Here is a 27,015-nt window from a genome sequence, read left to right as displayed (position 1 = left end):
TTACAGATCTTAAAGTAGTCACCATCATGGTTAATAAAAAGACAGGTTTTGTGTCTTCAGAGCTTCCAATAGGTTCAGTGGCACTCAATAAATTCTGATATAACAGGAACAACTGAGGTAATCTGGTTTTCTAAATAAAGTATCACTTTTCACACTAAATATTCTACCCTATTTGCTACAGTGTCAAATTATAAGATGCCAGAGGAACCAGATTTCCTCACAGATTGTCTCATTAATTACAATCAGGACAAAGTGACAGTGTCAACACAGATGAAAAAAGGTATTTTTTACCTGTACCAGGATGTTTGGGACTGCTTGTCTGAAGTGGAGAAATGATTATTGTGGTTGATGGTAATATGGAGGGAAATGTGGAAACAAAATCCTTACAAATAAACCTCCAAGTCTTTACACTTGGTTGAGAGTTGGAGCATGTGTAAAATAGGAACTCGTAAGAAACTGGCAAATCACTGGACCACTTTGATTAGATCTGTAAAATACAGCATTGGCATCAGTGGCAGAAACACATATTTGGTTACTCATGTTGTTCATTAATTTAATTAGAAATCTCTTTTTCAGAAGTGAACTGGTCAAGATGGAAGCACATCTACAAGTTTATGACGTAGTACGTAACAAACAGAGAATAAAATGAAAACACAAGCAAAACAGAGGTAGCAACCAAGATCAGGTAAATGTTGTATAGCTTAGGTTGAATACTGCAAAGAAATTTCCAACCAGTCACAGTGACCAAGATGTTTTCATCTTGAGGACTTAGAATTCACTCAAACTTCCCCAGAGAGATCAATTAATTTCATATCCATGAGTAAGTTATTCCACGTGGAAGAGGCAACAAATTGAAAAACTTTAAATATAAAAAAACAATCAAGCTGTGTTCTCACGTTAGGCGTCACCATATGTTGACCAGACTGACAGTGTAAGCCACGTTTTAGCTCCAAGACATGTAGATTGAGATTATGCAGGAACTGGGCCCAGAATAGTTTAATATATGAAAACTAGTCAATGTGAAATCCTGTGTTGACAGAGGGACAGCCGTTCAGCAGCAGTGTATTAAGTGCAGTGATATTCACAACCAGTAATAACGGTACACAGAAACATGTTTCTTCTGATTCTGACAAGGTGCATTAAAGAAAAAGAAAAAGAAAAACATGAACCAGATGGTGTCAAATTGTTTCATTTTGAAGTAGAAATGGAATTTATTCCTAAAGAAGATCAATGTTACTTTTTTGCAGATTTAAAGTTTTTCAGTGCATCTTATTATTTATTAGTTACATCTGTGGTTCCCAACGGTTTTTTACCTGAAGAAAAACTTTATAAAAATACCAAAAAGCTGTGAACCCCCACCTATCCGTGCTTGTTTTATACTTTCATTAGCCGGTGTAAAGGTGTCAGTAGTGTGAACTTTGTGTTTTCAGGCTCCCAAACACCTTTCTATGTAAATGCAACATCCAGACCATAACAACCTTAACAAAACACCTCAACTTTTCTCTGTGTGGACGTGGACTAGATTTACATCACACTACATCTGAAAAGTGTCTGGGAACCCCTGTGGTCGTTGGGAGACCCTGTAGGTTGGGAATCACTAAGTTAAATGGCTCACCTAAATGTTCACAAATGTGCATCCAAATTTATTCAGGCACGTCCCAACACTCATGTGATTAACTTTTGACTGATCTACATTTAGATCTGTAACCAATAATATATTTTTACCCCCCTTTTTTACTTTTATTTCAGCCTTAATGAAGGTTTGCAGTCCGAAAGTGTTGTACAAACAAAACACACACCCACTAAAAAGACTGAGTTGAGTGAACCTCAACTAAACAACCGAGAATAAAATGGTTCATCCATTTATTCTTTTTGTTTGATCTTTTTTATTTTACAAAGTAAATATATTTTATTTTCTGTAGCTGTTGTTACTGATGATGGAAAATTTCATCTTATAACGTTTATTCATTCATTTTCTTCTCTTTGTTCAGTTCAGGGTAATCTTATAATGTGTCAATTGAATTTATTTGTAGCAATCACCTACAAATCACAATGAACAGTCCAGATAAAAGAAAGTTTATGGTGGGACTTTATTAAGAAATACAAAATGTGCAACAATTTCTGTAGCTGGCTAAAAAAAAAAACACAGCTAAAAAAATTAAACTAATACAATAGTTGGTAGAAATGACAACAAGGGAGAAAAGAAACACAGCAGTATGTGATGGAAGAGGAAGGTGAACTCTTCACGACTCCACCGGCACCAGCAGGCTGTGGACCTCTGGATGGCACTGACCGACTTCAGGGTTGAGGTCAGCATATTCTATTGAACCCTGCGGACACACAAAACAAAGCCATTAAATACGGACAGGTATGAGACAATTCTGTTCGTTAAACTCAGCAGAATAAATTCTGGATCTCACATCTCTGCTGAGAAAGAATGAAATTAGACGAGAAAAAAAAGTCCTTCATGTATATTGTAAATATTTGTCCTCCATGTGTTTAAACTAGATTTCAGGATATCTCGTTTATCTCTCCATGACTAAACACTAATCCATATTCATACGGGTTTTTTTTTACGTTTTTATGACAAAAGTCAAACATTTTGTCATCAAGAAAATGGATCAATGAAAGAATCGGCTATTTTTAGACCACAAGGTCACAGTTTATTAGTTTGGAGTCTTCTGTTTAGCACCATGTATGGACAAACAGTTTGCTCACCAGTGACTCTGATCATGGCTCACTGGGAGACAATGTGCTGGCCAAGATGGCCCTGCAGGTATTTTGACTGGAATGCAGTCTGATCTGAGTGACTGATGGGGAGAGGAAGCACCAGCCCAAATGCCTTTGTTCATGTCTGGAAACTTTGACATCAGTTTCCCCGTGACTGGATGACCAGCAGGAACATGCATTAGGAGTTAGAAAACTGAGATTCCTGTTGACTCTTTGGCTGAAATAACCTGCTAATAATGTTAAGGAAGGATTAAACGATCAGTTGTTTATTACACAGTTATAACGCACAACACGTTTCCTAGATCACTGTTTCTCAAATGGAGGTATGTGTACCCCTCAGGGTACTTTAAGACATTCCAGAGGGTGTGTGAAATTTTTTGAAAACACATCTTTTTATGTTTTCTTTAAAACATCCTTAAATAAATCAATATAAATATAATATTATTTAACATATTTTAATAGATGTAAGTGTACATTCAGAAACTGAATTTAGATTTACACCATTTCATTCCTCCCATAATCCCACAATCAGACACAAACCGAACCCCATCTCGTTACGAGCCAAATCACATCTGTCAGTCACGGTTGCCTTGACAACGCAAACAATGGAGCTGTGGTTGAAGCTTAATAGAGATGTGCAATAACATTTCTTGAAATTATTTTGCATAGTTAAAGTTTAATAAACCAAACACAAATGACGAAGTGCTGTATTTCATGTTCTTACTGAACCAAAAAATACTTTGCAATGGTTAGGGAGTACTTGGCTGAAAAGGTATTTTACAAGTGGGAACTGTGTTGCAAAAAGATTGAGAACAGCCAATCTAGAACAAGACGACGCCTTGCGTACCTGTACAGGTACTCTCTGTGTGAAGCCTGCAGTACTTCAGAATGAATAAAGTATTTCTGATTCCGATTCTAACTCGGTAGAAAATGTTGCTGCATTATTTTCTCTACTTTACAGTTTCAGTCTCACATTTAATCTCCACCACAGATCAGACAGACAGATAGCACACATGAGGCAGGGTGCACCCTAAACATGTATATTTAACCCTGGAGATCCCAATGTGATATATGTGTGACATAACATTTCTGAGACATCTTGCATTATTTTATGGTAAAAACTTTGCTAAAAATCCTGTTAAACCCAACATGACGCTTGTCTTTTGGCCCTAATGAATACCATAATAATTCTGATATAGCACATGCCAATAAATAGTAAATATCTCCCCCTAATAATTGTTCATATTTTTGTTATGTGTTGTTGAAGGGCTAAATATGGAAATATAGACAGCAAGACAGACAGAAAGAGAGACAGACAGATACTCACATAGTCATGATGGTCAGCAGCACCTACAAGAAAAAGCATCATAAGTTAAAGCTGGGGTAGGTAATCCTGCTCAGAGACATTTTTTTTCACTCTGGGTGAAGTGGTTCCTCGTCCTGATAGTAGTCTATACATTTTGTAATCATGAACAATAAGAAATATAGTTAGACCCCTCAGTTTACTGTAAATCTGTAAAAACTCTGAACAATTAAAATGTTCGGGCTGAATTGAAGTTGTTCATCTCTTATATTTTGTAAACTTCTTCTCCCGGCTCCCCTCCTCCCCCTCCTGCAGCACATACCTGATAGCCACACCCTGCATATAAATAGTGTGTTCCAATGAAAATACAAAGTAGCGAAGAAGAAACTCGGAAGGCAAACATGGCTGAGAAAATGCAGGAAGGATTTCTCCGACCCGGCTCGGTTTATTTGCCTCCTGCTAAACAGCTGAGAAAGAGAAAATCGTTGGTGGAAAAAGCGTCAAACTAGAAAAGCACTCATAGAGCGCAAACCTCCGCCACGGCCTTTAAAAAGTTCCTGGAGCCAAACAGTGATCCGGATCACCACCAAAATAAAATCGGTTCTTCCTTTGCACATTTCCAACAACTCCTGAAAGTTGAATTAAAATCCGTCCGTAACTTTTTGAGTTACCTTGAACACAAACAGATAAACGCTTGTAAAAACATAACCTGCTTGAGGTAAGAAAAAAGGCCTCGGATCACGCAAGGAGCAAAACCAGAGGGGGAGGAGCCAAGACAGGGTTCCACTTTCACATCTTGCTAGCTCCCCAACATCACCTCCCCCAGCTTTAATAATGTATTAGCTGAGTGTATCGCCTGCTCACACACCGCTCTCTGAGCTGTACATGAGTCACTTTGTAGATGTGATGATGTGGTTGACCCGCTGACTCACACATACATCCTCTCCAGCAGCATAAGTTTCAGCCAATAAGCCCTTTCTGTCATCTGAGCCAATATTTACAATATTTCCTCTCAATCTACGAGGAGCTTTGCTCATCAGCTCACAAGTCTCAGGTCACTGTTAACAGGAAACCTTTAGACTCTGATGGACTGCTTGATAATGACATCCAGAGTCTGGCTGCTGTTGCAATAACAGGAAGTTCCAGACAGGAGCAGCAGGATACACTCACAGCTGTATGTTGGCAAAGCCATCTAACATGATTATGTCCTGGGAATCATATTCCCAAAAGATCTGAAGAGAGTCTGATTTTTTTGGACATACTTAAAGGTGGAGTATTTTCAATATTTTCAAAATAAATTAACTAAATAACTACAATCATAATTAGAAAGTTTTTTAAGCATGTAGGTTCCAGTCTGTCCTTATTTGATGCGTTATTAAATTACAAGTTTAATTAATGACAAATGACAAAAAGCACTTTTTTTTTTACTGGTAGGCAAACTTTTAAGAAGGGTCTTTGTCATTAATTAAACTTGTAATTTATTAATGCATCAAATATGGACAGACTGGAACCTACATGTTTAAAAAACTGTCTAATTACGATTGTTGTTATTTTTTTAGTTATTTTATTTAGAAAATATTGAAAATCTTACATACTCCACCTTTAAAGTTGCATTTCTTATTATGTTTTTCCCCAAACACGTCCGATCTGCTGCCATAATTTCTCATCCATACTTTAACACCCATGTTGCGTTGCTTCTGGCCACCCTGTCCAGCATTTAACTGCTTTACATTTATCAGCGAAAATGAGTAGCTCAAACCTGTCTTTCCTGGTGTTTGTGGTTTCTGATGAGAGCAGTCAGGCTGAAGTCCTAAAACCAAAACAATTTGCTAGTAAAAAGCTAAAATGTTCTGCATAGCTGCAAGTAAAGTGCAACATTAGGCGGCTTCTCAGTAGACTCACTATCAGACACTTGAGGAATTACACAAAAATCCATTTTCAGTGTAAAAACATTCACCAGTGCATCTTTAAAGATGTTAAACTCACCATGTGGAGAGTTTTGGAGCTCGCTGTAAACTGTGTCTGTGCCTTTTTTCAGAGGAACTGTTGACATAAAAGGCAACAAACATTTTAAACATCAAAAGTGAAACTTCAATAGAAATTGTCTAATGTATCATCTGCAAAAGTCCTAAAAATAAGTAGTTTTTTCACAGTAACTGCCCAATGGGACCTTAATGGCAAACCCATGAAGACAACGGCGCCAGTATCAAAACCATACAGGCAATTAGCTCAACCCTTCCTGTTTATATGGTCTACGGCGGTGCCGGAAATCCCAGCTGTTATTCCCGCGCTTACATCAACCTGCACATGTATTAATTAAGGGTAATTAGGCACCTCCCAGGAAGCGCGGACTTGTCTTATCATATTTAAAAGAATGTGGCTGAAGCAGTGAAAAATGTTGTGAGTGAAGATGGAACAGAGGGACAATGAGGAAGAAAAGTTAGAAATATTCACCAAAGAATAGAAAAATAGCAGGATGTAAAGGTTAGTTAATGTTTAGAGTGCAGTTTCAGCTGAGGGGAGTGTTACCTCTAGGAGGATCTGCAGAGCGGGGATGCACCACCTCTGTGTACTCCACATCAGGCTCGTTGGACAGGGAGCTGTTCTCCGCATCATTGTCTGCATTAAAGAAAAACTGTCTTTAATTCACTCAACAATGTGCTTTGCTTCATATTATTTATTGAAAATGTTGTTGTTCAATGACTTGTAATGAAGGTGCTTTTAAACACATAACCATACATCAGCAGACCTTTAAAGGTGCAGAGTGTAACAAAATCAAAGGTCAAAGACAGAAATAATTTATTTGTTCATTTGTTTTTAATACCACACAGTCCGAGGAAGCTGGAGCCTATCCTAGCAATCATTAGGCGAGAGGCAGGGTACACACTGGACAGGTCACCAGTCCACACAGAGAAACACACAACGATTCACATTCACACGAACTCATAGTGAGAATTTACAGAAACCAACTAACCTAGCATGCATGTCTTTGGATGGTGGGAGGAAGGGATATAACCCAAAGTGAGTCCATGCATACAAGGGGAGATCACGCATACTCCAAACAGAAAGGCCACCATTCGAATCTCCCCCCAGTCCAGGCTCAAACCAGTGGCCTTCCTGCTGTTAGCTGCAGAGCTAACCACAACGCCACCGTGCAGCCCAGAAGGTATATGTGATTAAAAACTATTACTTATGGTATCTACCATGTTACTTAATAATTTATGTTTTTATTCTCCTATGTAGGTAGTCCTATTGGTCCACACATGTGGGAATTGGCATTAGAAATTAGAAATTAGAGCTATCATTTTTATTACGGCGTCTCTGAAGGGACAAACAACTGTGTATGAAGTGAGCTTTAAAACTGAATTGCTGGCTTGGTTTCATAAGAGCTAGAGCACCATCTGGGATAAATAATGCTTGATGATTATGCTTCAAGTAAACACACAAACATAATACACACACACACACACACACACACACACACACACACACACACACACACACAAAAAAATATATATATATATATATATATATATAGATAGATAGATAGATAGATAGATAGATAGATAGATAGATAGATAGATAGATACATGTATATATATAAACCACATGGGCACATTTTTAACATCTGTTGTCAGCTGAACAGTTTGCTTATGCCTTGCGAAGAACTTTTAAAAAAAAAAAAAAAATTAATTTAGGCAGACATCCTAATTTGTCACAGTTGGTGGTGGAGGACTGAACCCAAACGTATGGATGGGAGGCAGGATGCAGAACCAATGCATTTTAATTATGACAAACAAAAAAAAAAACCCTAAACTGAAGGCAAGCTAACACGTTGAAGCAAACACGATGAACCAGCAAATAGGAACAGAAACCAGGGGAAACACTGGGAAACAGAACAAGACGCAGGTAAAATAGATGAACTAAATGAGTCCAGGTGTACTTAATGAACTGCAGGCAAAACAGGCAACAAAACAAAAGGGAACTGAACAGGAAATACTTCAAAATAAAACATGAAACTAGAACTGAAAAAACACATGAGACATCACATAATGACAGATATGGATGTTATAAATGCCATTCACCTGCTTCTGGTTTCCGTTCACTCCACACACTGACGGCGGTTCCGTTCACCCTCACTGCAAAACACAAGAAGAAGTTTATCAGTTGACTTTAAGTCTGAAATGTAATGTTTCTACATAATAATAACAAAAGTCTCATTTAAAAATTGCATTTAATAAAATACAAATTGAACTTTTCAATCAAAATTAAGTTTTAATTCCATCAAGATATTTCTTGATGTAAAACTGGCAGTAAATTAATACAATCTTCTTTTTCAATTAAAGGCGGAAATAACTTTAATTTTTATAAAAGACAAGTAAACAAACATTATTTAGAGTGTATTAATCAACCAGTTTAACTTGATGTATAAGGATTTCCATGCATCAACACACTTCTCTTTGCCCATCCACACTCTCTCTCTCTCACACACACACACACACACACACACACACACACACACACACACACACACACACACACACACACACACTCTTTTAACTGTTATTTTCCATCAACTCCAAAGTATTTTTCAATAATTTCATGCACAGTTATTTTTGCAAGTTTTTTGGACAAATCTCTGTCAATTTGAGTTTAATTTAACACTGCAGCTGCTCAGCGGGCCGTGGTTGTTGTTGTTTGATATTATTCTTCATTATGCTCCATATGCTTTCAGTAGGAAACAGATGCTGTTAAGACAGTCAGACATACACACTGTGTTTGTGTGAAGACATGCTGTTGGAAGTTGTGTAGAATGAGGTCTGGGAGAATCTTGCTAAATTACACTTCCTGGGAAAAGATATCAACTCAATGTCTTTACCCTCTGCTTCAGCGATAACTCCACCCTTCCACAGTTGTCTGTGTCATGGACATCATACATCCATTTAATATTACACATGTTGGATTTTGTATTTTTATTTGATGCTCTATTTTTATTTTTGGCACAAAAAAGAAGACGACTGTTTTTCTCAAAAGTAGCTAAAACATGAACTCAGTTGATCCCAGAACACGTCTACTGTCTTTCTGTCTATCCAAGATGTTAATGACAGTGTAGAGTTTATATATGCATGGCTTCCTCTTTGTGTATTACACTTTACAAGTAACATGTCTGCCAGCAGCAGTGGACTGTGCCACATGAAAATGGTTTTCCAAGGTCCTCCTCATTTCCATCCTTGGCCTTTGCATTTCACCATATCGGGGTGGGAGTAGATGCATATTTTTGTGCTGCTGCATTAAATTTGAAGTTTTTCCATTATTTTAAATGGAATCAGTTTGGTAAGCAAATACACAGAGAAAATTTGCTCTTGTGTTTAAAAGGGTTAAAAATAAATCAGCAAATAAGAGATTTAACCGACTTCTCTGGAAATGGAGAAATGGAAAATAGAAGAGGGCTGAAAAAGAGCATATTTCCAAGGATAATAAGAATTCACATGCCATTCACAACTGCTGTTATTAAGTAAGTCGTTGCAGTGATGAGTGGTGTAAACCCCAGGAAGCACTCATAGCTGCACTTTACAGAGCGGTAAAATGTTCCTCATCTCACCTCTCTGAGGCAGGATTATTTAACTCGGTCCCAGAAAGGCCACAGCCCTGCAGGTTTGCAGCCCTGTGTGCTTCAACACACCTGACTCACATAAAATAGATCCAACAGCCTATGAAGTTCTGCACAATCACTCAATAATTGATGTCAGGTGTGTTGGTGGAGGGATTTATTGAAAAGCTGCAAGGCTGCAGCCCTCGTGGGACTTACTTGTACAGCGCTGCTCCAAGGTAAGCCTAATTTTGTCTGAATGACCCAGTGGCAAAGGAGCAGATCTGAACACAGAAGTCCTACTGCTGTGTCCACAACAGGTTGTTAATTCAGGGACAGCTGCGCAGTAAATTCAGTCAAAAACAACTTCCCACTTGGTAATATAATCTCACACACAGCTCAGCCAAAGTTTATGCAATAAATTTCCTCCACCTGCTGCATGCATTCAAACTTACATGGCCAGAGACAAAGCCAGTTCCAGCCTTCACAATACCAGTTTTATCAACACTTCCCCCTCCCCCCACCGCAGCGTGCTCCGTACCAGCATAGGAAGTCACTTTGAGACTCTATTGTTTCAACTTTTCAAGGAGTTCCCTGTTTTGCATTCAATTTTCAGGAAATGAATCAGCTTCATGTTTTGTGGGTATTCTCGTCTTCGATCTGAACGCAGAGTGTTGCACCGTTAAAGTGTCACATAGAAAAGCATGAATGATGATAAACAATAATGCATAATCACATGATGATCCACAAAATGTTTTTTCCCCCACATGCACTCAGTCTTATCTGACAAATAGGTGTAAAAATGAATGAATTGTAATGAAACATCCATAAATGAAGTCAGCATTTTTATTCTATAAGTCTCTTTTCCAGTCAGTTCAGGGATCAACCAAGTTATATACACACATTTCCTCTGATGACAACAAACGTATATACATATCAATGTCTCCAAGCCTACTTTAAAACATGCACATTAGATAAACAGAGCAGTACAACAATCAAAGGGACATACAGTCACAGAGACATGGCGCAAAGGCCAAAGACAGCATATTAGACTGCAGGAGGAGGGGAGAGGGAGCAGTGGGGCCTGGAAAATAACCAACTAAACAAACAAAGAAACAAAAAACAGTCCTCCTTTTTATTCAGAAAATGCCAGTGAAGTGTCCAAATCCTGCACTCAACCTGATAAATGAGATTACAGTCACTTGTATTTGCCTTCAAAAGTCTTTTAGAGTTTCCATTGTCATCAGAAACAGTGAAAATGACTGTCTGAGTGCGTTTTCTACACTGTTGCTGGTATACTGTAGCTGCTCCGGGTGCTGCTGTCAGAAGGTAGCAATCCCATGCTAGCCCGAGTCCCATTGGTCACTCTCCCCTCCTTGCCATGATAGAACGACACTGCGTCTGGAAGAAGATGATAATGGCCGCTCTAAGCAAGGTGCAGCATTTGACAATCAGTACCATGAGCCACGATTTAACTTCACTGCCTGCAGGTCTGTTTTCTAACACCATTATACTTCTAATACGTCTGCAACACATGCTTAGACATGATTTACATGCAAACATGAAAAGTTACAGAGACAAAGACAATGCAACCAACACACACACACACACCATGCATGCACATTAACAGGATCTACAGAACGTCACTAAAGGGATTGTCATGCTGATAAACTTCTAATGGCCTCTGCATGCATTTCAGACTACAGATCACTAAGTCTAGACACTGATGTTACAAAATGATGCATGCAATGTGTAATGAGGTAGCAGGGATTATTTTTGTCATGATTAAGACTAGCAGGGCCTGTTAGTGACACACAAGAGAACAGAAAACCCAAGCTACCTGTAGCTGCATTATAATTCTCTGTGTCGTGGGTTAGAGACACTGTTACAAAGTCATCTGATTTAGGGCTCGAAGGCTTTCTGAGAAATGGTGAAAACAAAGTCAACTCAGGCAACAGTGAAGTCATCCAAATGACAAACACCGTTAATAAATTCAATGACTCCTGAAGCAGCATAAGAACCACACAGGTTGCTTAGCATGTTGAAATCACTGTTGTTGCTTGTTGTTCAGATTGAAGAAACCCTCTTTCTGTCTGGTTCAGCTATTTTGCTGGAGAACTGCATCGTTATCATCCAGTTATCAGTCACTAAAACATCATTCCTCTATTCCACAGCTCAGAGAATGGACAAATTACGGAAGCGTAGAGCTGTCATCCTCATAAAAAAAAAGTTTGGGCCTTATCATGTTATAACGTGATGTGTTTTATTGTAAAAACGTGAAACGTATCACGTTATAACGTGATGTGTTTTATTGTAAAAACGTGAAACATATCACGTTATAACGTGATGTGTTTTATTGTAAAAACGTGAAACATATCACGTTATAACGTGATGTGTTTTATTGTAAAAACGTGAAACATATCACGTTATAACGTGATGTGTTTTATCGTAAAAACGTATAACCACTTGAACGCTGGAGGAATTGCATCTCTCAGCTGGCCCGGGAGTGCCTTGGGATCCCCCCCCCATAGTTGGCGAATGTGGCTGGGGAAGGGGGCTTCCCTGCTTAGGCTGCTGCCCCTGCAATCAGACCCCCGATAAGTGGTAGAAGAGGGATGGATAGATGGCACTTGGATGCACCGATGATGTTTGCATTCATAGCGATTCTCGTGTTGCTCAAGTTTCAATGAGAAATGATGCCACATCATGGGGATTGGACTCATTTTTCCTTCTGTACAGACCCATGCCTTTTAAAACTGTCCTTAAACTACGCATATTTATTACAATAAATCGAAAGCGTTCCAAAGCACCATAATTTCACATTGTCTCAACCCAAGTATAAAGAAAAACTCTTTCAAGTCCTGTAAATGAGCCATTGTGATCTCCTATCCACCCCGCACACAATTTCCTCGTCTAAAGTCGAAAATGACCAAGTTCACGTTTTCAGATATGTGATACGTGTCACGTTTTTACAATAAACTATCACGTTATAACGTGATACGTTTCACGTTTTTACAATAAACTATCACGTTATAACGTGATACGTTTCACGTTTTTACAATAAACTATCACGTTATAACGTGATACGTTTCACGTTTTTACAATAAACTATCACGTTATAACGTGATACGTTTCACGTTTTTTCAATAAACTATCACGTTATAACGTGATACGTTTCACGTTTTTACAATAAACTATCACGTTATAACGTGATACGTGTCACGTTTTTACAATAAACTATCATGTTATAACGTAATAACGTAATGAGGATGACAGCTCTACGCTTCTGTAACAAATACTGCAAGACAGCTTTAAGATTTTAATTATCTTTATATGTACCATCTTTTCCTCATCTTCTCTTTTGTTGGGGTTGAGTTATAGTTGCCCTTTATTTATTTATTTAAATGAGTTCTGTTCAGGCCCTGCGATGGACTGGCGAGCTGTCCAGGGTGTACCCTGCCTTTTGCCCAAAAGACTGCTGGGATAGGCTCCAGCTTCCCCGCAACCCTGCGGTTAGGAATACCGCAGGGTTGCGGTTCTTTTGTGTAATTCTCTTATTGAGTCTAAGCTAGAGTAAGGACTGAACAACTCACAAAATGTCAGGGATATACTTATGGGTGGAATTAATGACCAATTATTCATAGTTCAGACACTAACCTAGCTATTTTATGATTTAATATCTTGTTAAAGAACAGCATGAAGTACTTATACATTGAAAATGTATGTTCAGAAGTTTAGAACAAGTCATGGAAGTTCCCCTTTGAGGGTTAAAAAGTACTTTTGGTAGATCATATAAAAACCTAAATATCTTTAACTTTTTGTGAGTACTGTGTGGAGCACCTCAAACTTTTTTTGAGCCACAATCCCCAAAATAATATGTGTTTGTGTGTGCCATCCCTTCCCTACGTGGTGATAGAGTGACTGATTGTGTTGTGTATCAAACGGGTCACCTTGCAGCCGTTCTCTACATACGGCTGGAAAACTGTCAGGAGCTTCATAAATAAGGAGGATAAAGTGGGTTTTGGTGGATTCAGTTCGCTGCTGTGACCGGACATCTAAAGGATCAAAATCAGCTTGTCTTGCAGAGAAAATGCCAAATTCAGATTTTTAATGTGATGTTTACTAACTTGGTTCTTTATGCATTGATATGTTTAAAGAAAAACATGCTAATATTTCTGCATTTAATTTTGATAGCCCTGGTGAAATTAGGCTTTATATTATTTACAATTAACTGGTGACCTCTAGAAGTGGATAATAAGATAATTCTGGTTTCTATTCAAGAAATGTTTAAGCTAAGGCTGGGGATATAAATTTAAGAGGATTACTAATTTTTTTAATTTATAAAGCAAGAACAAATCTCAAGTACAGACGTGTGTCTGCAGAATTATGAAATGATGTGTAAAGATGTGTAATTCTTCATTAATTTTCAAGAAGACTTTAATATCTAATATTATAAAAGGTTATTATGAAATTTGATTGAATTTGATTTTCCTTTTCTGATGTATCAGTACAGATGTTTTATCATTAATTATTTAAATGATGACATAAGACAGGCAAAATAAGCCGCAAGACTTCAGCATATTCCTTTTTCTGTTGTTGATTGATGAATTTTTTGTAAAACTATTATTTTACTTTATGTTTTTAAACTGAAATAAAAGACTTCATTCATTCAAATCATCTTGCGACCCCCATGGCGGTGCCAACCCCCAGTTTGAGAACCACTGCTCTAAATCCTTTGGCCAGTTTGAGTCTTATTGAATGTTCTGCAATTTCCGGGCAATAGCACAGACCTCAATATAAATAAAAATACATTAGCCACATAGTTTAAGCTGCTGGATTCAAATCTTGTGAGTAAAGTAGCGGCTTATAGCCCAGAAATTACAATATGCTGGAATAATTCAACTTTCAAACACACTCTGCAGATGTTTTATTTTGAGTTTGAGATATTTGATCTAGACAAACATGTTTACATGAAAGTCCAGTTTTAGTTGAACCAACAATAATGACATTTTTTTCTTATCTACATATACACAGATTTATTTATCAAAAATATTATTAAAGTTAAGCTTCAACTACCAAGGTATATAAACTTTCCATTTTTATATAATTTTAGTCCCAAGAAGCATCCGTAGCTTGTAAGGCAAAGTGGTTGTCCATTGATGAGAACATTACTGGATCCTAAAATCACCAGTCCATACTGAACCCCGATTTTACACTTGATCTGTTTCACTCTGCTAAGTCACTTAAGTAAAAAGATTCTTCTAAATGACACCATGTTTGCATTTGTGTGATCATCTGTCCTTATGCATAACTATCGTATGAAAACCATCAAAGTTATTGTTGTGAAATCATGTTTATGTGATTTTTCCAACACAAACATGCAAAACAACCTGTGCAGTCCCCTATTAGCAAACTGACACCAAGCGATAAACCGGGCGCTCCATGAACGGCTCTCTACAGTAAGAAGCAAATAGTCAAGCTGACTCACACTGACAATTCAGATGCTGTTTCTCTTTGACCTATAATAAGAAAAGAGAAGTGAGCAGAGGAGGAAGAGTTGTAGAACATCAGAGGGGCTGAGTTTCTGGAGGACTGTAGGTCTTTCTACCTCTCTTGGATTTGAAGTACATCACACACCCCACAAGGAGCAGGGCCAACACCACCAGGAGAATGGTCCCACCAATCAGGGACTTCTTCCACATCGCCATTTGGACTAAAAAGAGAAACAGAGGGAGGAAGGTCGGTAAAAAGCAAACACAGGAGACTAAAGAACAAACGAGAACTAAAATTCCAGGAATTTCTTGGAAATAATGTGTCAAGAAGTGAAATAAAACTTTGGTTGTAATAATAATTTTTTAAGGAAATCACTCCAGCTTCCCAAATGCATTATGTTTTTGAGCAAGTCACTGACTGAATATAGTGTACATGTTTCATTGGCAGTTTTTTAGATAAGATGGATGAGATAAACTATATTAAGCTCAGAGAAACTTATTTTATTTTTTATACATTTATTCTAAATAGTAAATCAGAAAAACATCAGGACAATCTTGTATAATGTTTAAAAAAAAAAAAAAAAGACATTAGCAGACAGTAAAAACCCAAGATGGGCAGTAATTTGCCGAGATACATCCACTGGTAAAAAAGATGAGTAAGTAAGAAAGATAAGTAAGTAACTAAGTAAGAAAAATAAGTAAGTAAGAAAAATAAGTCAGTCAGTCAGTCAGTCAGTCAGTCAGAAAGAAAGAAAGAAAGAAAGAAAGAAAGAAAGAAAGAAAGAAAGAAAGAAAGAAAGAAAGAAAGAAAGAAAGAAAGAAAGAAAGAAAGAAAGAAAGAAAGAAAGAAAGAAAGAAAGAAAGAAAGAAAGAAAGAAAGAAAGAAAGAAAGAAAGAAAGAAAGAAAGAAAACTTTTTAGCGATAATATTATTTTCATTGTTTAGGTAAAATTTATGGAAAAATGGCCTCAACCATTTCTAGGAAGGATTGCCTTTAAAAATGTCATAATGTAGAAGATGTCTTAATCTAATAAAAGGTACCAAGACAAGACTGGCATTTTATGGCAGCAGAGCTTCTTGTGACCGACATAATGCTTTTGATTTTAGTGTGATAATGTATACACGTGTTTAATTAGGCTGAAAATACTTTCTATTACAGTATGAGCTAGTTTGGAGTTTTTAAAAAACATTTTTTTTAAGCTTAAATCAGTCTCACCTTCTATGTTGATGGGTTTACTCTGGGCCTTGGTGTTGGCAAAGTTGACAGCTTCACAGATGTACTTCCCACTGTCTTGTTTAGTCAACACTGGGACTTCGTAGGAGTTGTAGTTCAACTCGGAGGTGGTGGTATACAGTGGCTGTGAATTACCAACACGGTACCATCTGTAGGTGATGGGTGGTGTGCCTCTAGCAGTACATAAAAGGTTGAGATTACTCCCTTCAGACAGACTTTGTAGGTCAGGAACGGTGGTCAGATTCACCTGGCTCGGAGGCTCTGTGGATGGAAGTTAACGACAGATTAATCAGAGTTTAATGTGGTACAAATCTTCAATGGTCCTTTAAAATGATATAAGTCGGTCTTTCAAAAGAACAGCTAAATTTTTATTTCATAATGTAAAAATAAACCTGACAAGACACAAACAATTTTGGGAATGTTTTTTTTTTTAATCAAGTAATTAATGTTTAAAAATGTGATTAAAAAACCTTGAGGGGCAAATCATGGGTTCACAAACATGAAACTTGAGTTCAAAACACACTTAATGACTTGCCATTTACTTTCTGGTTTGTGTGCTGTTGCTTATGTGGTGGAATGAGATTCCTCCCTTCCACATTGCACCTCCAAGCTGCAGCATATCAGCAATTATTACTGGGCCTAGCCTAGCTTAGCCTAGCCTAGCCTAGCCTAGCTTCTACTGGCAGCCAAATTGTCCGTCGGCAGAGTTGGGCAGCTTCACTTCTGAGGTTTATGGACGACTGAATTAGAGTTAGTGCCGGGACAGCGGTATTCCTGGTTCTCTTCCCTTCTCCTCCTTGTGGCAGAGGCAACATTGGATAAGGGCATGTTTTTCCTTATAATTAACCAATGATTAACCCAGGTAATAAAAGAGCTGTGCTTCAACAGGCCCAAGGAACTGCTGTTTTGTCTCCCTTGTGATCCCTGGCCATTCGTCCAGATTGCGGGCAGCCCAATGACCAGGTTTTGAATTGTGTACCCCCCCCATCTTGAACATCCTTATCAAGTTTTTCCAAGCTTGTCAATGAGTGATTCCTTGCAACCAGGTGTGTTAAAATGCAGAAGCATCTAAACCATTTAGGGCTTGAGGACTGGATTTGAGAAACACTTGATTTGTCCAGATTACTGGACATCCCTCTTGCAGCCGGGATGAAAACAATTTTTTTTTTATGTTGGAGTGGAAAGAAATCAAACAGTACCAAAATTTCAGAAAAATGTTGGAAAACAAGGCAGTGTAACTTTCCTTGGTATGATGTGAACAGAACACCACAGTTTAAAAAAATGGTAGAAAGTCAAATGTGAATATTTACCTATGACAGATGTATTGAGGGCTTTACTGAGGGGACTCTCTCTGCCTCCGTTATTAGCCTCACAGAAGTACTTGCGAATTTCCACTCTGTTGTCGATGCTGACTGTAAATAAAGCATCCTGGCCAGGTAACTCGACTGTGGTTTGGCTTATTGGTTCATAATTTTTATACAATGTGTAGGCGATGGGCAGGCTTCCAGCGAACGACTGGCAGCGGATCTGAAAGGGCTGTCCCAAGATCACCCTTCCTGTAACTGAGATTTCTGGAGTCGAGACGTGAACTAGAAAATAGGATGACAGAAAAATAAATGATCGTCAGGAGTCAAAAGAATAACAGTGAAACATACTGAGTTAACAGATACACGCATAGTGTTACATCAGCAAACAAATACAATCCATACAATATAACTACTAGCTGTTTTTGAATAGTTGTACATTTTAAAATCATGCCTGTGTATATTTTACAGGATTTTACTATTAATATAAATATATTCACCTTGAAAAGTTCTATTATACCCTTTTAGCTGTAAGTGATGCCAATGTGCATCAATATTTAAAAGAGATACTAATCGTAAGATTATTTATTTTAAATAGGGACAGACTGGTGGGCAAAGTGTGTAACTTATATTAAAAAAAGCAGAACTTTTGACCTCAAATTGTTTGTGGTTGATCGTTGAAAATTTGTTAAAAAAACAGATAAACAAGGTTACAGTTTCCCAGAAAACACATCAGTTTTAAGAAAACAGTTTAAAATAAAGTCTCAAGTCATAATGAGTCCAAATAAACCAATAACTTTTGGGTAATTAAATGTTATGTAGAGAAGAAACCTTCCTTTTATCTTAACTTTCATGTTAATGATATATTCATAAAAAGCAGCTTAAATTTTACATTAAAGAGTCTTTTTTTTTTTTAGTAAAATCTGAGACTAATATTAATCTCCATAAGAAATGTGAGGCGTCAGACTGTCAGCTTCCAAATGCAAAAATGTCAACCAAGACATGTCAAAACCAGGCTGAACGAGCCTACAATTGTTTACAACGCTGCAGGTGATTCAGCAGAGAATTATATCATCACACATTAGTGCAATTCTTCATAAGTTACTAGTAATTTTTTAAAACTACTTTTCTGTAGCTCACAACATCCTCATGTCTTTGTGTGTTTTTCTATCCTGTTAGATTGTACAGGTAAACAAGACATTTTTATCAACATCTTCTGTCTCTGCTGCTTTTTTATTCTATGTTTAAATGTTACTTTTATCACCAAACAAGGAAAAAAAAAAAAAAACTCTTTTTTTGTCTATTTTTTTTTTTTTTTTTTTTTTAGAAAAAAATGCCATGTAAAAGCATAATCATGAGAGTACAAATGAAAAGCCTTCTTCCAGCTATAAACATCATCACTAACAAACTGTTTGTCTTCCTGAGGGACTTTGGACCACTCATTTCCTGACCTCCAGTCTTCAATGTCTTCATCACTTAGGTCCGTAGTTCATGTTATGGATTCTGGTCTCTGAGCCATTTTGACACATTTCTTATCAGTATTTAGATGTTATCTCAACCTTTTCTATTTTGAAACAGGGCTCCTCTCTGATTTAATTCCATATTAAAACCCATCTTCTCTCCCTGACTTTTAACACTTTGTTTATTTATTTAATTATTTTACGGTATCTATATTAATTTTTTAAATCTTTCGTCTTATTATATGTTATCTTACACTTCACACTTTGTTATGACTTTTATTTTATTGTACAGAATTTTGACCCTGTATGGTTGTTTTTAAAGTGATAATTAGATTAATACTTTTTATTTTTGATACTTAATTTCCCCTTGTAGGAAACAATAAAATTTTTTAAAAATAAAATACAATAAATACAACAACAAAAACAATAGGGGAATATATATATCATATATATATATGAAATATATATATGAAGTGGAAGTCATCATTATAGGGAGCTTTTAAAAGTGCATTCTTTTAAAATAACAAACAAAAACACACCTATGTTATATTTGAGGCAAATAGACACGTAAAATTCACTACAAATCCAAATCTAACACACTTGTTGATGATTTTAATCTCAATTAAATCCTCAGAATAACAGTGTTGTCTGCTATATGACCATTTAGGTTTGTTTGTTTTTTGTTTTTTTCTTTGTATTACCGGTAAGCCACAGACTCATTTCAGAAGTGGGTTTACAACAACCCCAGAAAAAGCTTCTGTAAAAATCAGGTGATTGCATCCTGAAAACAGACTTACCTTTAGGTCGAACAGTCAGGACTTGACTAGACTTCTGGATGTTCCTCGCCTGAGCCACACACGTATAGTTGAAATCATTAAGCGGAGCGTAGCCAGAAAACACTCCGGCGTTTTTTGGAATCCAAAGGTTTTCGAGTGAAAGAAGACTGTAAGTCAGCTCTTTCTCGTCAAGTTTCTTTGTGGCAACTTTTTCACTCTTGCAGGTTAATGTCAGTGGATCCTTTTGGAAGACTTGAAGTGGGAACATGGTGAGAGTGGGCTGAGAGAACAGCTCTGTGGATTGATTCACAACAAACACCAACTTATCATCAGCACCATCTCTCTTATCAACAGTTAGAAGGCTTATATTTGCTGTGTGATGATTCAGCAGAAAAATCCTGCAGATGGATGACTGAACAAGAGCAAGTCACTCACCGGTCACTGACAAGGTCTTTGTGTCAAGTTTCTTTACATTCTTGACAATCAGCATGCATTCGAAGGTAAGGCTCGTGACTGATGCAGGGGCCGTCATGTTGTAGTCGATGCTTGAATTTCCCCTGCCCAGCATCCTGGTGCCCTCGCTGAGGATTAAGTTGATCCTCTCAGAGCTATGCAGAAGGTTTCTGAAGCTGCAAGTGATTTTGAGTGGATCTCCCTCATAGATATTGTCCACAGGAGAAATCTCCAGAAAAGGGGTGAGGGAAATCTCTGTGGATGCAACATAGTGAGCTCTGAGAAGGATCAGTGTGTGAAAAACTTGTAAAGTCACAAACTCCAACATACCTCTGACTGTAACAGTGATAATGTTGCTTTCTTCAGACTTAACAGAGTCTGGCATCAGCAGGACAGTGTAGGAACACTGAATCTCATGGCTGCCAGCACCCTTGAGATGAATCCTCGCCTCTGCTGAGTGGGAGTTGATCTGCATCTCATGGATCTCCTTGGTGTTATCATAAAAGTAGACTAAAATGGACCCCGTCTCATCAGGCGCTGAACAGCTGACCGTTACCTCCTCCCCTTCAATGATCTCATACTTGGTGAGGTGGAGAACGGGCTTAGACAGACCTGGAAACCAGCACATGTTGAAGAAATGTGTAACAGATTTCCAACAAACTTTATTTAAACTAAAAACGACTCGTTCAGATGGCTGCTGCTTGCACAACCATCGTACCAGTAATATATAGATTCCAAACCAAGTAAAGGAAAAACTCTTGGTTGTTCCTCCACCAAAGTCCAGTCATTTAAAAGGTACGTTGTTATGTTTCCTGCTAATTTTGACACATTCTGTGTAAAAAATCTGAAATCTGAGTCAAAGTGAACTTAACCAGGAAGGAGAAATAAACGTAAACCCACCTGTCACTGTGAGTTTTTCAGTTTCACTGGTGATGTGTTGGTCATCAATGATGATCTCACACTTGTATTTGCCGCTGTTGGAGGCTCGAGCGTCAAACAGGTGATACAGAAAGTCCTCAGAGGAGCGGGTGGTCTTGGAGATGATTATCTCTTTGTCCTTGTAAAGGATGTACTTGCGCTCGTGCGCCTCAGAGCCGGAGGTGAGGACCTTGGCCTTGCATCTTATGGTCACGTTGGTGTTCCGAGCGACATCAGCGCGAGGCTCGATGGACAGGGTGACGGAGGAGATTGTGAAAGCTGGGTTGAGATGTTACAGAACAGAATTAGAGTGTGTCATGTCAAATAGACTTTAAGCTCTTTTCCTTTTTTTTCACTATAATTAGACTTTTCTATGAAAAGCTTCAGTATGAGACAGGCTACGGAGTGAAAACCCCTCATTTCCTCATATTTCACCTCAAAGCCTGAAGTCTTATTTTGAACACTTTTTCCTTCTTCTCCAGTCCAGTTCATACTGTATTTTTATTCAGTATTTTCATTTGATTTCTATTTAATTTTAATTGTTTAGTTGTATTTAATTGTAATTGTGCATCTTTACACACTGACAACCATAACTTGGCTCACAGAGTAGAATCTAAAACAAATACCAAAGTCTGACTTAAAATAGCTGAGGACACTGGACAAGCGGAGGATAAAAGAGGACCTGAAACATCTGGACCTTCAGCTGATCCATATATAGTGGACTGAAACGTCTTCAGTTGTCTCCCTGGTAGGGTGACTGTCAAAAAGCCTCTCCTAACCCTTTCAGGCGTCATATCCATTACAGTGGTCACATATTTAAAAGTTGTTTCTTGGTTTTTCTGAGAATAATACATTTGTAAATTAGTACTTATCCAACATCCTGCTTGTCACCATGGAATAAATCAACAAACAAATGAATAAATTAATTAATTAATCAATAAATAAATAGATAAATTTGTAAAAGTGATTAGAAATTATGTCATATAAAAATTAAATCTAAAATGAAAAAGACAACGTGAACAACAACAAAGTCTGTGTTTTTCAAAAATCTAAACAGATGCTAAAATTTTCATACGTTATGTTGTACGTTTTTGGCCATATAACAAAAAAAAAGAAAAAAAAGAAAAATGAATGAAGAAAGTTTGTTATAACGGTCTTCTTTAATTTTCAATCGTTAAATCTTTTTTCTACAATATACAACCTTTTTCTGTATGTTTTCCAGTTTGAATTCAAGAACTAGATTAAGACTAGACAAAATATATATCTGATTTTGTTTATTCTTTTATGATAATGATTTTTGGGATCCCAAATATGTGAACAAAATATAGACTATGAACATTATTAATGAAATTCAGTACTACTGAAACATCCCATGAAACTGATTTTGGGCTCAGATAACTGATTTAATATTTGATTAAACTGGTTTTCACATCCCTTACATCCGGATATAAAACAGACACAAAGAAATAAATTCAAAGCAAGTAATAATTTAGGCTGCATGAGAGTAAAAACGCTTTGGTAGGAATTTGGTGGAATTTCCAGGATTTCCTGGAGTGGCTGATCTGGATATAAGCTTGTTTGGGAGATCTTTCCCATCCCAACCGACTCTCACCACGGACCAGGATGTCTGCTCTACACCACACCAGTATCTGCCCTCTTCTACACTGGGACTAAACCCCATTAAGACGTTTGAATATCAGCGGACCAACATCATGGCTGACCCATCTTTTCTTTTTCCTTACAAATGCCATCGTCTGCTTGCAGTCCTCAAATATGAGTTTCCTTCCTCTGCTTGATTGTTATCATGTCTGGAAAATTGCAGCCACCAAACTGCCGGTGTCATTCACATGACTGCTTTGATAATCATCCACTGGCTCACAAGTAGAAACCGCTGACAGATCCTGTAAATCGTCTCTTCCAGTTTGCATTTTGACTCTAGTTTGCAGTCATGGAGCCTTCAAAGAGAGAGAGCGCTTCTGTTTTCTGCAGTGTACCAGGAGACAGAAAGCATCTGCACACCAACATCAAGCCTCCTCCCTACACCACCATAAGGACGGGAGCTGGAGAAAACAGGCTGCTGCTGTGACTCAGACTGGGCCTCCACGGAGCAGTAAACAAATCACGAGATGGCAGGAACAGCACTTTGTTAAACAAACAGGTCACCAGGGGGACACAGCATCGTTTCAGAGGTTGCTGAATCTGGCCCACGACCAGCATCATTCAACATGAACTGGCAGAAGTGATGATGGGAAAAATCAAACGTGGAGGGCTGAGATTTACTCCCGCGTCGCCGATCAGCAGGTTCAGCCTGCTGGACTGAACCTCATGGTAGGAACTTAAAAAATTAAAAAACATTTAAAAAACATTATTTAGGCTGAATCTTCATTTGTCAAGTTGTTTCACTTTGAGAACTCCTGGCCTGTTTCTTTTTCCCTAAAGAAGTATTTTGGTGCTAATTCGCTAAAATGTAAAAAAAAAAAAAAAAAAAAAAAATCTTTATTACAATTATAAGGTGCAACAATGAAACAGCCATTTAATAAAAGGATTAGTAGTTATGAATATAAATATAGTTATTGTTTTCCAACTACACTTAAAATAATGGCATTTTTCTAGTTGCTGCAACAAACAACAGATTCAGCAGATCTGATGGAACAAAGAAGGCCGTTCCAAAGTTTAGGAGCGTTGACCTCTAAGAGTTTGGGATTTAGTCTGGAACTGCAAACTCTTCCAAGGTCTGCACATATGCATCGAAAGAGGAAGCAACCGCTGGGGAGTTGTGGAACTGTGGATTAGATGCAGAGGACTGAAAATGCTGGCTATCTGAGGATGCAGGACTGGTTTAATCCCACAGATTACATTGTCGGCTCTGTGGGTTACCAGCCATGATGTCTCTGACCTTACGGGAGAACTTTTGATGTGAATAAGTAGTGAAGAAACAGTTTCTGAAATCTAAAAAATAAAAATATCAGTCATAAAAGTTTAAAACATGAGGAAGTGAAATTAGAATAAATCTCAGTTGTTCTGTAGCTCCACTTGTAAACCGCTTCCTCCGACCTCGTGATGCAGTTGGATGACTCTTAGATGTGTTAAATTTTCCTCTATTTTACAAATTGCAGGCAGACGACAATTGTTAACGAAGACAGTTTCTTTTCCAGTGGGAAAAAAAACCAGTAAGAAAATCAAGTCAACACAAAAATCAACCCATAGCGGTGAACTGCGTCTGCTCGAACTTCAAGTAGGAGGACGAAACTAACTGGAATGACTTCTTACACACTGGAGCAAACACAGTCATCAAGCCCAGACTAACCTAACCTAACCTAACCTAACCTAACCTAACCTAACCTTATCTAGATAGGATAGGTTAGGTTTTTATAGAATGTTATGTTTTCATATTTACGTATATTTTGCTGTAAATATCTGCAAACTGTTATTATAGTAAGATTTTCCAGCTTTTCAGATGGGTTTTTAGTACTTCCCCCACCTACATGCCAACATCCATATAACGTATCACAGACCACTGAGATTTATAGGTACCGTATGCCATGATGCATGTACAGTAGGATTTCTCGTTTACGTGGTGAAAAATACTGAGATATTTGTTTAAAAAGAATATTGTACTCAGCAGAAACAGCGTATAAACTGTCAGCAGAGGAGATGCAACATGAAAACAAGATTGAGGAAGAAGCAGCTGCACAAACAGCAAGTTTATTGTTTTGTTTTTCTGGTTTCTAAATATAAAAAAAAAGAAAAAAATAGCACTATTGTCTAAATTTTATGTTTCCTTGGAATTCTTGAATCAAACTAGTATGTAAATAAGGAATGTTATATTAGATGTTTAGATGATGGCCCAGTGATGGGTGACTGCATTAGCTTTATTAATAAAACTCTTCGCTAATGAGATTTTATGTCACAAGTGATATATTATATATTAAATATATTATCTAATATATTATATAATATTATATAATATATTGATATATTAAATATATTATCCAATATTTTTATTCTTCTTTTAAAAAATATTCTTTTCTCTGGCATTCTTCACTCCTTCAGCACCTCTCATAAATAAACAAGGACTCTGTAAAACTCTGAGTTTTCCTGAACCTGTCAATCGCAGCCCGGCTGGCTCTATGGATCCACTGACTCACACCTTCCATCGCCAACCAGCTCCAGAGGACAGGGAGGCGTGTGACACTGCTCACCAACATGTTCCCAACACTTCCCACCTCAACTTTTCCACCACATCACACACCAGCGATCAGAGCGGCCTGATAACAACTGCAACTCTTTCCACTTACAACGTGCACCTCTTGACGCTTTCAGGGTGTTTTACTGGCAAATATCCCGTTCAAAGCTCAATAAACTCCTCTTCACAGAGAGAAAATCTCAACTGGTAGTAAAAATGTCCCTCAGAGAGCTAAATAAGGAGGTTGTCTGGCTGAAATGTGTCTGATTTCTTTAATCTGATACTTACGTTGTTGTGCGTTCACCATTCTCCCTGCGTGGAAGTCTTGGAGTGAGAAAAGAAACAAATCACCAGGTTAAAGTCACATCAACCATCTCCTGAGAAACATCCTCAGAGAAGGTGAAAGGTGAGGAGCCTTACAGCTGGACAGGAGAGTGGAGGTGAGCAGTAGCAGGAGGCCCATCCTGTCTGGGGAACGCCGAGGCTCCTGAGCTGCTGTGTTGTCGTGGACGTTCGCAAACTTGTGACCAGACTGCTTAACAGACACTGTGTGAGTGTGTGCGTTGGACAGATTTGAATCTGGTGGGCGGAGCGGATACTAAGGTGGTGCTTTACCTCAGTCACTCAGTGGTGAGCCGGTTATCACCACAAGCAGCCATCAGCTTGGCTTAATTTGTCAGGAAGTGAATGTTGTTTCCTCAGGATGTTCGTGCCGCCCGTCTCTTTGCTGTTGTGGAATGTTCTCCTCGGGCCTCCTCTGCATACAATGTGTGTAAAAAATGGTAGCCACAATAACGCTGAAGGGTCTGGGCTGCAGCGGCCGGGCGCTTGACCTCCAGCATCAGCTGGCTGGGCCTGTGCAGGTACGGGGGTGCAGCAATACTCGTTTCCTGAAGGGAAGATGATGGTTTGGCTCTGCTACTGAAAACAGATTTCACTGACTCAAAATCTGAGCCTGGAAACAATGTGGAATAAATACATTCCAGTTTCACACACAAAGGCTGAAAACTGATCAACATCAGCTACATCAGCAAACGGCCTGGGGGTGATCTGAGAATACACTCAGCTAAACAACGATGCAAAATATTCTGAACTGAATAAATAAACACAACATTGTCAAACACTTTCAGAGGTTTTTGTAAGAATCCATCTTACTATAAACATCTCCCATACAGCATTTAATATGCAACACAGAAGAATCTTCATCATCTTTGTTACAAGTGGAAATGTTCCTTTGCAACCAGGAAGTTGTTTTGCAGTCTGTTTACTAAAAACAACTTGTTTTTATCTAACAAACCTGCACAAGTTTAAAATTCTGCATCGGCTGCATCATCAGAATAACTAAGCGACTCGTCAAGGCAGTGATTTAAGTAAAAGGCTGTTGGTTGAAGCTACTGATGAATGGAAACTGCAGCGTGTCAAACCGTCACAGTTGCATCTGCCAGCACCTCATGGAGGATTGAATCTATGAGCTGTAGAGCGAAAAAGAAAAATCTGATCCTCCTACAGCAGCTTGATCCAGTTTTCTGCGATAACTATGAAACACACAAACAAATAAAAATCCTCAAA

At 38.0% G+C, this 27,015-nt stretch overlaps 1 protein-coding gene across 4 annotated transcripts; it reads right to left on the bottom strand.

Annotated features, from left to right (window-relative positions):
• Nucleotides 1-2,122: 2,122 nt before the first annotated feature.
• On the bottom strand, nucleotides 2,123-25,981 carry pecam1b (platelet and endothelial cell adhesion molecule 1b). 4 transcript variants are annotated; one of them, XM_079238165.1, is made up of 14 exons: nucleotides 25,867-25,981; nucleotides 25,735-25,770; nucleotides 21,243-21,539; nucleotides 20,673-20,954; nucleotides 20,325-20,597; nucleotides 19,911-20,183; nucleotides 17,660-17,938; nucleotides 16,332-16,610; nucleotides 15,232-15,336; nucleotides 8,119-8,172; nucleotides 6,563-6,652; nucleotides 6,020-6,076; nucleotides 4,058-4,080; nucleotides 2,123-2,330 (listed from the first exon to the last, which is right to left on the bottom strand). In XM_079238165.1, the coding sequence occupies exons 1-14, from the start codon at nucleotides 25,907-25,909 to the stop codon at nucleotides 2,244-2,246; spliced, it is 2,178 nt and encodes a 725-aa protein (XP_079094291.1). In that variant the 5' UTR covers nucleotides 25,910-25,981; the 3' UTR covers nucleotides 2,123-2,243. The 4 variants fall into 4 exon arrangements, with proteins under 4 accessions (XP_079094291.1, XP_079094292.1, XP_079094293.1 ...); XM_079238166.1 differs by lacking the exons at nucleotides 2,123-2,330; nucleotides 4,058-4,080; nucleotides 6,020-6,076; nucleotides 6,563-6,652; nucleotides 8,119-8,172 and adding exons at nucleotides 10,472-11,024; nucleotides 11,464-11,543; nucleotides 15,112-15,142; XM_079238168.1 differs by lacking the exons at nucleotides 2,123-2,330; nucleotides 4,058-4,080; nucleotides 6,020-6,076; nucleotides 6,563-6,652; nucleotides 8,119-8,172 and adding exons at nucleotides 10,888-11,024; nucleotides 11,464-11,539; nucleotides 15,112-15,142.
• Nucleotides 25,982-27,015: the final 1,034 nt, after the last annotated feature.

Source organism: Telmatherina bonti (assembly GCF_933228915.1).
Source record: "Telmatherina bonti genome assembly, chromosome: 3".
NCBI lineage: Eukaryota > Metazoa > Chordata > Actinopteri > Atheriniformes > Telmatherinidae > Telmatherina > Telmatherina bonti.
This window is presented reverse-complemented; position numbering and strand designations above follow the sequence as displayed.